Source organism: Podarcis tiliguerta (assembly GCF_965153285.1).
Source record: "Podarcis tiliguerta genome assembly, chromosome: 14".
Classification (NCBI taxonomy): Eukaryota; Metazoa; Chordata; class Lepidosauria; order Squamata; family Lacertidae; genus Podarcis; species Podarcis tiliguerta.
In genome coordinates, this window is record NC_139547.1 from 47309833 (window position 1) to 47321049 (window position 11217).

Here is an 11217-nt window from a genome sequence, read left to right on the forward strand (position 1 = left end):
GCATTAGTGGGTGGTAGGTATAAAAAGGTTGACTACCCCTGCTTTATAGGGTCAAAACCAGCACTTCGACCTCTCAAAAAACCAGGGAGAAGAGTCGATGGAAGAAGATTGGAAAAAAATTAAAGTATATTTACAGAAATACTGCAAAATTAATGAATGTTAGAAGAATGCTGGAATGAAGCTATATGGTTTTAGCAGAAATGTTATAAAGAATTAAGTAAAAACTGATTGTTAATGGGCTAAAGCGGAAAATTTAAAGTTAGATTGAGTTAAGATAAATTATAGAACAAAAATTGGGAAAGAGGGAAAGGATTTGCCGAATTAGCATTTGAACTAGAATACAAAAAAGGGAGGTGTGAGGAAGTCGAGGAAACAAGTAAATGAAAGATAATGATATGGAATTTGGATGTGTTTTTTTCTTTTTATTATGCTGTTTTGATGTATTGTTCTTTTTTCTTGTTCTTTTTTTTCTTATTTTTGATGTATTGTTTGTTAAATTTTTCATTGTGTTTTTTCTTTTACCCTTTTTTCTGTAACTATAAAAATCTTAATAAATATCTTATAAAAAAACAAAACAAAACCAGCACTTTGAATTAAGCCCGGATACGAATTGCTTGAGGATTCAAACGAAGGTGCTTTCACCTTAAAACTCGCCCTGCCGCCCCCCCCCCCCCGCCCCCTACCTGGCCAGCACAGAGTTCCTCCGGTAGTAATCGTACACCCCGAAGCCGTGGCTGGTCCCGAAAGCCACCAGGTTCCACTCGGAGTGCAGCGTGACGGCCGTGACGGCCGCCGGGGGCATGCACTGGACGAGGACGCAGGGCTGGAAGCCCGGGGCGAAGGCGAGGGAGCCGTTCTTGGGGGCCAGGCGGTCGTGGCCCTTCCACGTGAAGCCCTCGCGGTCCTGGAGGAGGTCGACCACGGCCACGTTAATCAGGTGCTCTGACTTTTCATCGGCGAGCTCCATCACCAGCACCTGCCACGGGGGGGGGGGCAGAAAGATGGGGATCAGGGACAAGAGGTTCCCCTGCTGGTGTCCTCCCAACATTCCTCTGCGTGGAATCACTCCATGGACAATCTTAACTTAGCTCTCCAACTCTGCCACCCTTCTGCCACATCAAGGTCTCCTGCTGCCTTAAGCAGAAGCAGAATTGTAGAACTGGAACGTATCGCCCCCCCCCCAGCTCATGCAGACCAATCGCCTGCAATGCAGGAATCGCTGGCAAAGAATCCCTGGCGGATGGCCACCCATCCTCTGCTCAGGAAGCCCTTAAAGTATCCTGAACCCATGTAATTCAGGGCTTTGTGTAGACAGTGGTACCTTGGTTCTCAAACGCCTTGGTACTCAAACAACTTGGAACTCAAACGCTGCAAACCCAGAGGTAAGTGTTCCAGTTTGTGAACCCTTTGCGGAAGCCAAACATGCTCCTTTTTGAGTTTTACGCTTCCGATTTGAGTGCCACACTTCCGTTTTTGAGTGTTATGCTGAGGTCTGTTTGTTTTTCCTATTTATTTTGCGTTTTTGTGGCTCTTTTTGTTTTGTTTTTGTGACTGTGTGGAACCCAGTTCAGCTACTGACTGATTGATTGTGTGATTGCCGTACATTGATTATTGCTTTCACTTTATGGATCAATGGTCTTGTTAGATAGTAAAATTCATGTTAAATTGCAGTTTTAGGGGTTATTTTTAAAGGTCTGGAACGGATTAATCCATTTTGCATTACTTTCTATGGGAAAGTGCGCCTTGGTTTTGGAAAGCATTGGTTTGGGAACGGACTTCCGGAACAGATTAGGTCTGAGAACCAAGCTACCACTGTATCAGCACAATAACCTGGAACCCGGCATGGCAGTGTGGTTGCTTAAGTAGAGGTCTGACATGCCGTTTGGCCGCCTGCCCTCATCGTTTGCCCGGCAACTGCCTTCAGCACCAGCTGCAGCTACTGAGCCAGGCAGGTGTGGGCAGGTTTGTAGGGACTGCATCACAGGGTTCAGAAAAATTACACCTTTGCCAGTTACCTGCCCTGCTGTGCCAGCCACCACCATCTTAGCTGTGTATTTGCACAGAGCAATCTTCTGAATCCCCAGCCTGGGGTCATCGCTGTAAGGGTCGAAGCAGCCAACCTGGAAGACAAATATTCATGCATTCATTTCCAGGGGGAGAGAGAAGCAAAGGAAATGAAGATCAGAGGCACACAATTCTCTCTGTAAGAAGAGAGCAGTCAAGTGCTGTATATATTGGAGCGTGTGTTCATATGGTGGGAGTAGAGGAGAAGCTCACAACGGGCCTCTTTCTGCCAGTGGCGTAGCGTGGGTTGTCAGCACCCGGGGCAAGGCAAGTAATTTGCGCCCCCTAACCCGTGGATTTTAGCAGGGGGCAGAGAGCTGCGAGTGCGAGCGCCCCCCCAGATGTTGCGCCCGGTGCGGCCGGCCCCCCCTGCACCCCCCACGCTACGCCACTGCTTTCTGCAGTGTTTCATCAGACGGCATGAACAAAGTTTCCCAAACTGGTTGATACTGAAAACACTGCCCCCTCTCCCCGCAGTCTATGGGTCGAAAAGGGCCTCTGGTGGGACAGGTGCCTTGCACTCGATGAGCAAGCATGCAAATGTTTGTTCTGCATTTTTTTTTTAAATGCAACATATACTTTTACGTAGATGAGGTTTAGACTATGAAAGTTTCCATCCAGCTCAAAAGCTGCAGTGACTCCCTTCCTCCACTTGGGGGCAGAATTCGACAAGCATTAGCCAAATCTTTTTTAGAAAAGAGAACGGATTTTAAAAGATGCATTGCTGAATTCGTTTAGAAACGAGTGAGTCAAGATAAGGAGCACCGACGTAGCAGAAATCAACACAGAGCTAGCTGCTTCTCTACTCTGAGGCTCCATCAGCACTGTTCCATTCAAAGCAGTACCTTACCACTTGCAAGAGCCGTCAGTTCCCCCAAAGAACCCTGGGAGCTGTAGTTTCTTAAGGGAGCATACCCCCCCCATTCCTCTGAAAGAGCTACAATTCCCAGAACTCCCTGGGAAGAGGGACTTATTGGTAACCTGCTATTGGACTGCAGGCATAAAACAAAGATTTCTCCCTCAAGCAAGGCAACAACAACAATTGTTGTTTGTTTGTTTTGTTAATGTTGTTGTTGTTGTTGTTATTTGTGTCCTGCCCATCTGACTGGGTTGCCCCACTCCCTCTGGGTGGCTCCCAACAGATAAAAGAGCAGACTAAAACATCAAACATTAAAAACGTCCCAATACAGGGCTGCCTTCAGATGTCTTCCGAAGCTCGTATAATTATCTATCTCCTTGACATCTGACAGGAGGGCGTTCCACAGGGCGGGTGCCACCACCGAGAAGGCCCTCTGCCTGGTTCCCTGTAACCTCACTTCTCACAGGGAGGGAACCGCCAGAAGGTCATTGGAGCTGGACCTCAGTGCCCAGGCTGCACGATGGGGGTGGAAGGCAATGGGAAGATCTCTATCTATACCTGTTGAACCGCACAGCTCAAGAGACACAGAGCTACTGTGAGGCAAGAGGAGTCACTCTGCCCTAATGAACAAAGAGCCCCCCACCTAAAGGCATTTGGAGGGAGGGGGTTGTTACCTTCCGGAAGGGCGGCCAGTCCTCTTCGCAAGACTGGTTCAGGCTGTCGTTGTGCTCACAGTCCGTCTGGAAAATGTTGGCCGTGCCCAGCTTGTACAGCGGCTTGAGGGAGACTCCCGAAGCGTCCCAGAACCGGACTGTGCCGTCTTCATGACTGTGGAGAGAAAAGTTGTTTTGGCAAAGGCCAGTTGTGAAAAATATCCCTCCTGTTCTCGCAGTGGCCAACCAGATGCCCGTTTTGGGAAACCCACAAGCAAGGCCTGAGACCCCACAAGAGCCCTCTCGCCACGGGTGAATCCCCGGAGCTGAGGCACCTGTGAGAACAGGAAGCTAAACTAGATAGGCCTGCTCCCAAGGCTTCTCGTGTTCTGACCTGGGACTCTCTTAGCTTGGGTTCGGGGAAGGAATTTGTCGGCATCTGTCTCAAGAGGCAATGGAGTGCGCCTCCGAAGGTGAAGTCAAACCGCTGTGTTAGCAGCACCCAAGTGACCTCCCCAGTGGGCAAGCTTGGGCAGTGTGTAAGGAGGTCCTGGGCAGCCCAGATGTCAAGCCTCCCCCCCTCTCAGCCTCGCTGATGGGGTCCAAAGGAAAGCAGAGCAATATGTTTGGGACCAGCTTAGCTGCAGGAGTTGCTGGAAGGAGGCAGCATACAAGGCGCCATCCAACCGCCTTAGGGACTCCGCTCTGGTTTTGTGTAGGGCCGACTCCTTAGCCCAGGCATGTGCAAAGTCCATTTTGGGGGCCCAGTCTGGCCCACCGGTCGGTTCAATCCAGCCCCTGAGGCAGTTCATCTCCTGGGGTAAAATGCCAAAAAAACCTCAACAAGTTCAACTCTAAAAATAAACAACAACTTGGGCGGCCCTCATGGCCCTTCACTTCATCACATCTGGCCCTCTTTGAAAAAGGTTTGGACACCACTGCCTTAGCCTTTGCTTCTCCCAAAGATATCCCACAAGGCGGAATACTTGCAAATTAAAAAAATTCCTTCCAGGAGCAGCTTAGAGACCAACTAAGTTTGTTGTTGGTATGAGCTTTCGTGTGCATGCACACTTCTTCAGATACGAAGTGTGCATATCTGAAGAAGTGTGCATGCACACAAAAGCTCATACCAATAACAAACTTAGTTGGTTTCTAAGGTGCTACTGGAAGATTTTTTTTAATTTTGTTTCGACTATGGCAGACCAACACGGCTACCTACCTGTAACTAGTACTTGCAACTTGTTCCAGCTGCGTGGAACCTTTCGGCCTCCAGGCGCTGCTGAACTACAACTCCCATCATCCCTGGGCATGTTTGCTGGGAGTGGCGTGCTGGGAGTGGAAGCTCACTAATGCTTGTGGGGCCAGAGATTCCCCCCCCACACACCTGGTGTGCATGCTTATTGTAGCACAACCTAGCAGAACCTGTTGCCAGAAGCATTTTTATTATTATTTTACAAATGGCAAGGGATATATTGCACCCTCTTCTCCTCCTGAGCAGGGACAGACTACAGACTCTCATCTGATGCCTAGGGCCAATTGTGGCTAACCTTTGGCTCAACAGATACCGTCGCACTACAATTCCCATCAGGTCCAGCCAGCATTAACAGTGGTCAAGGATGACAGCAGGTGTGATTCAGAATCAACAACACATCCACCCCACACGTCTTGCAGATTTGTGCACAAATGACCTCAGTTGGCAGAAGGAAAGTGATTTCCCCACAAAATATTCTGGCTGCAAGAATCTAGGGGTGCCGATATGTTCACACCTCTGTCCTTGACAGTATTACAGCTAATATATCCAGCTCTGCTAACTCACCCCCCTACTATGAAACCAAACTCTGCCCTGACCAGAGAGGAGACACACTCTTTTTGCCAACACACTTTCCCAATCATCTGATCCTTCCCTGATTTCTTCCTTTGCCCTCGAAAGCAAAACCTGAAAAGTCCAGTTTTTTATTATTTCCGCACGCTGGAGGAATTCGGGAGGCGCAGATGCCAAATATTACCAGATTGCCCTTGGCGGGCGAGAGAAAAAGAGAGCGAGTTAAGAAAACGAGATCAGGTTGCAATTGGTTTTGGCAACGGCGACTCGGAGGGCTTTATAACAGTCCCTTCCACATGACGAGGGGAAATGCGGCGGTTGGGAGGGAGAAGGAAAATACAGGGAGGAGAAACCACCCCTTTGGAATAGATTTCCCTGGTCTTCTCCCCCTCACTCTGCTATCTCAACCAGGAAAAAAGAACCCATAACAAGTGACTCATTGCACATTTCAGTTGTAAGAAGCACTTTGTTTATTATGGCCTCTCTAAGCATGCCTGTAAGGTAAAGTAAAGGTACCCCTGCCCGTACAGGCCAATCTTGCCAGACTCTAGGGTTGTGCGCTCATCTCACTCTATAGTGGCCAGCGTGCGCTCATCTCACTCTATAGTGGCCAGCGTGACGAAGCTGCTCTGGCGAGCCAGCGCAGCACACGGAAATGTTGTTTACCTTCCCGCTGGTAAGCGGTCCCTATTTATCTACTTGCACCCGAGGGTGCTTTCGAACTGCTAGGTTGGCAGGCGCTGGGACTGAACGACGGGAGCGCACCCCGCTGCGGGGATTCGAACCGCCGACCTTTCGATCGGCAAGTCCTAGGTGCTGAGGCTTTAACCCACAGCGCCACCCGCGTCCCTCGCCTGTAAGGTAGGACACACCAATTATCCCCATTTCGCAGGTGGGAGGGCAGAGAGAATAACGGCTTGTGTGTGGTGGCCAAAAGACACCAACTCTCAGCTCATGCGAGAACTGAAAGGGCCGCTTCCTGCCCAGAGAGACCACCGCAGGTTGGCTGAGAGCCAGGATCTGGCCGGCTTGCTCCGACTTCCCTGCCTTTGAAGCCTCCGCTCGGGCCTGAACATCTGCTGCCTCTGGCTAGCGAAACCTTGGCTGCGCTCCCCAAGGGGGAAAGTGAAGACTGGACCACGTAAAGCTTGACACCAAGCAGCTCAGGAGTTGCCAAGAAGGAAGGAAGGCGAGGAGAAGGAGAGGGGAAGCCCTTAGCAAGGACAACTGTTGCATTCTTGCGAGGCAGCCAAAGCAAAAGAAGCGAAAGGGGGGCGGGGATTCTCACTACATCCAAGGGGAAGGGTCTCAACCACAGAGTGGGGGGTGGGGGGAGAGAAACTCTTCCAAATTTGCGCTTCCAGAAACCGGACGATACTTTATACCAGGCATAGGCAAACTTGGCCCTCCAGATGTTTTGGGACTACAGCTCCCATGATCCCTAGCTAACAGGACCAGTGGTCAGGGATGATGGGAATTGTAGTCCCAAAACATCTGGAGGACCGAGTTTGCCTATGACTGCTTTATACACAAGGGGCGCCTTGCATTCCAACTTTTAAAAACTGCTGAAAGCTCTTCTGTTCCGTCAGTTAAGAATGCATCTGTCCCTTACGGTTAGCTGATTTCAAACTATAACATTTTTACATGGTTTTTGCTGTATGATTTTGTGCATCACTGTCATAAACCGCTAGGTGTTTTCTTACTATTATTAATAGTGATATGTAATCACAAATAAAATGAAGACGCAAAGTGCAGGGGGACCTGAGCAATGTAAGAAATCTCAAGCTGTTTAAATTGGTCTGAAAGCAGATAAACTGCAATGAAAATGAATTGCTTATTATATATTTTTTAAAAAGAGTATGATCTAACATTCCCTCTATTTAAATGCGTAGTGCAAATGAGGCCTGGGAGCCCCCAAAGCTGTAGGGCAGTGTTTCTCAAACTCAGGTCTCCAGCTGTTGTTGGACTACAACTCCCATCATCTCTAGCTAGCAGGACCAGTGGCCAGGGATGATGGGAATTGTAGTCCCAAAGCAGCTGGAGATCCAAATTTGGGAAACCCTGGTCTACACACTGACTGGCGGCGCCTCTCCAAGATTTCAGATGGAGTCGCTCCCAGCCCTAACAGGAGAAGCTATTGGGAACTGAACCTGGGACCTCCTGTATGCACGGCAGATGTTTAGCGACCGAGTTGTGGCCCTTCCCCAATCTTGCAGAGCTGGCACCCTCCAGAAACTGCTCGACCACAGCTCTCGCCAGCACCACACTGGCAGGTGCTGACGGCAGCTGAACACCACCTGACGGGCCCCCACCTTGGAAGAAGGGCGCTCCCCAACATCCTGCCTCAGCTGCCTTCTGCTTTCCAATGCAAAAAAAAAAAAAAGTTGTACTGCATGCGTGGAATTCGCACTCGGCACAAACAACATTACATGGGAGGAGGACAGCCTGGGGAGAAACCAAAACACAACTCACCCGGTCAAGAGAAGCCCCCGTTGGGTGGGTTCCTGTGCGAGGCTCCTTCCTCCGTTGATGGGCCAGTTCTGCTAAGAGAGAGAGTGGGCAAAGAGAACAGTGGCCAAAGAGTGCAAAGGCCCTTTTATTATTATTATTATTGTTATTATTAGTAGTAGTAGTAGTAGTAGTAAGGTAAAGGTAAAGGGACCCCTGACCATTAGGTCCGGCGGTAAGGTAAATGGCGTTTCAGTGCGCTGCTCTGGTTCACCAGAAGCGGCTTAGTCATGCTGGCCACATGACCCAGAAGCTGTATGCCGGCTCCCTCGGCCAATAAAGCAAAATGAGCGCCGCAACCCCAGAGTCGGCCACAACTGGACCTAATGGTCAGGGGTCCCTTTACCTTTTCCTAACTCCACAAGTGTGCCCGCCCAAACCCTCTGAAGGGCGGCCCTCCAGATGCTATTGAGCTCCAACTACCACTAGCCCAAGACAAGCATGGCCAATGATCTGGGATGAAGGAAATAGTGGTCCAGCAAGAGGCAGAGTGGTGTAGTGGTTAGAGGGTCAAACTAGGACCTGGAGGAGGCCAGGGTTCATATCCCCACTCAGTGAGGAAGCACCATAAGTGGCCTCGGAGCAGTCACTGCCTTTTGGCTTCACGGGGTTGTTGTGTGGATTAAACGAGGAGGGGAAGAAGCATGGGCGCCATCTTGGGCTTGCTGGAGAAAATGGTGGGGTGTAAATAAGCAAGATAATTGGGGGGGGGGGCCCACAGGTTCCTCACACCTGAAACAAGGTGCAACCTAGTCTGAATTTGCATTTGAAACAAGCATCCTTCCAGTAGCCATGACCCAGAAGCTGTATGCCGGCTCCCTTGGCCAATAAAGCGAGATGAGCGCCACCACCCCACAGTCGGCCATGACTGGACCTAATGGTCAGGGGTCCCTTTACCTTTAGGCACAGCTCCATGTTTGTTTTTGGGGAGGGGGTCATCAAAGGAAGCGAGACCCCCCTCTGGCCATGATGCAAGAGGGTCAAAGGGAGCGAGGCAGATAATTATTATTATTATTATTATTATTATTATTATTATTATTTATTATTTATACCTCACCCATCTGGCTGGATTTCCCCAGCCACTCCGGGTGGCTTCCAACAAAGTATTAAAATACAGTAGTCTGTTGAACATTAAAAGCTTCCCTAAAGAGGGATGTCCCTGTGCCAACTCACCACAAAGGAGAGGCGAGGGCTCTGGTCTTCTCCTGCGCTGATGATCCTCTCCCACAGCTTCAGGGGGATGTTGGAGATGTGGTAGGAGCAGGTGATGGCTGAGGAGTGGAGCGGGGCCAGGTACGGGGCAGGAATGGTGGGCCAGCCGGGTGTCTGAAGGTCAATGACCACCAGCTCCTCCTCCACCAGGACCACCAAGGCGGTTGGGTTGTCGAACTCTGGAAGGGAGAGAGAGGAAAGCCCCTGTTAAGATGCGCCAGGACAGATCGACTTTGGGGAGGACCGAGGAGGAAAGGAGAGAGGACCACTCAGGAACAGAGGCAGAGATGGAGGAAACAGAGAGGGAGAGAACGATGGAGTTCTTGTCTGTGTGGTGCAGTGGTTAAGAACTTAAGAAGAGCCTGCTGGATCTGGCCAATGGTCTATCTAGTCCAGAATCCTGTTCTCACAGTGGATCACTGGGAAACCCTACAAGCAGAAAGGGAGGACAACAGCTTTCTCTCTCCTCCTGTGGTTTCCAGCATTGCTGCCTCCGACAGTGAAGACAGAGCAGAGCCATCCTGGCTAATAAGCCATGAATTTGTCTAGTCCTGTTTCTAAAGCCATCCAAGTCGGCGGCTGCCTCCAGTGGGAGAGAGTTCCGCAGTTTAACCACATGCTGAGTGAAGGAGTCCTTTCTTTCATGTTTCCTGAATCTGCCAACATTCAGCTTCACGGGGAGTCCCCAAATTCTAGTATTGTAAGAAGAAGGGAAAACACTTTTTTCTCTGCCCACTTTTTCCGGGTCACGTACAGTGGTACCTCGGGTTAAGTACTTAATTCGTTCCGGAGGTCCGTTCTTAAACTGAAGCACCACTTTAGCTAATGGGGCCTCCTGCTGCCGCCGGGCCGCTGGAGCACGATTTCTGTTCTTATCCTGAAGCAAAGTTCTTAACCTGAAGCACTATTTCTGGGTTAGCGGAGTCTGTAACCTGAAGCGTATGTAACCCAAGGTACCACTGTATCATTTTATAAACTTCTATGGTGGTTTCTCATCTTTTCTCTAAAAGCGCCAATGCCCTTTTTTTGAGATGGGGCAACCAGAACAGCACACCGTACTTCAAACGTGGTCGCGCCGCAGATTTGTAAATTAGCACTAGACTAGGATGCTGGGGAGACCAGGGTTCAAATCATAGAATCATAGAATCATAGAGTTGGAAGAGACCACAAGGGCCATCGAGTCCAACCCCCTGCCAAGCAGGAAACACCATCAGAGCACTCCTGACATATGGTTGTCAAGCCTCTGCTTAAAGACCTCCAAAGAAGGAGACTCCACCACACTCCTTGGCAGCAAATTCCACTGTCAAACAGCTCTTACTGTCAGGAAGTTCTTCCTAATGTTTAGGTGGAATCTTCTTTCTTGTAGTTTGGATCCATTGCTCCGTGGATCCCCACTGGGCCATGAAGCACACTGGGTGGTCTAGGGCCAGGCACTGTCTCTCGGGCCAACCTACCTCACAGGGTTGTTGTGGTGAGGATAAAAACAAGGGGGAAGCAGGGGGAGGAGGGGAGAAGCACACAGGTCACCTTTGAGCTCTTTGGAGGGAAGTCGAGATATACACATGCAACAAATCAGACTGGCTGCTGCTGTCTAAACATATCCTCGCGGGATAGAGAGATGTTTGAAAATATCAAAAGGTATTTACCCTCCTCTACCTCTGTGTTGCACACAGTGAAGAAGTCGATGACACGCGACGTGAAATCAAGGGTGACCAAGGTCTGTCCTTGCAGGATGGTGACGCAGTGCCTGTCTCCATAACTGGCCCTGGGCATCCCGCCACTGAAGATGATGTAGGGGCTCCTACAGGACGGGAGTTAGAAACAGCAGTCAGGCAACCAGGCCACACAACTTCAACGTCCTCTGAGCCCCCCCCTCCCCCATGTCAACCCATCGCAAAAGAAAAGCACCGTAGGCTAAAAGAAGCCAGGAGGACGTTAATATTGCACAGGTTGCAAAATCCAAGGGCACAGGAGGTGACCAAACAAGGAGTAAAATCTACTCTTAATCCAGACATGAGACCTACCCTGAGTCGCACGTCTGCCAGACAATCTTGTTGATAGCTTTGCATGGGAATGGACCTAGAATGGGAGAGGAAGAT

At 49.9% G+C, this 11217-nt stretch overlaps 2 protein-coding genes across 7 annotated transcripts in view; one reads left to right on the forward strand and one right to left on the reverse strand.

Moving 5' to 3' along the window:
* Positions 1-11217, forward strand: part of LOC310664458 (uncharacterized protein) — a 541032-nt gene that overhangs the window by 341549 nt on the left and 188266 nt on the right. The gene's annotated exons all lie outside the window — the stretch shown is intronic.
* The window catches only part of LLGL1 (LLGL scribble cell polarity complex component 1), an 84368-nt gene that overhangs the window by 16282 nt on the left and 56869 nt on the right, over positions 1-11217 (reverse strand). For 4 of the 6 annotated variants that reach the window (XM_083413361.1, XM_083413359.1, XM_083413363.1 and 1 more), the window contains exons 8-14: positions 11143-11197; positions 10765-10919; positions 9080-9297; positions 7871-7941; positions 3598-3751; positions 2016-2120; positions 684-976 (exon numbers count right to left, since the gene is read on the reverse strand). In XM_083413361.1, the coding sequence (XP_083269487.1) occupies positions 684-976; positions 2016-2120; positions 3598-3751; positions 7871-7941; positions 9080-9297; positions 10765-10919; positions 11143-11197 (1051 nt within the window). The remainder of the gene's footprint in view (positions 1-683; positions 977-2015; positions 2121-3597; positions 3752-7870; positions 7942-9079; positions 9298-10764; positions 10920-11142; positions 11198-11217) is intronic. The other 2 variants (XM_083413360.1, XM_083413362.1) reach the window with 1 other exon arrangement.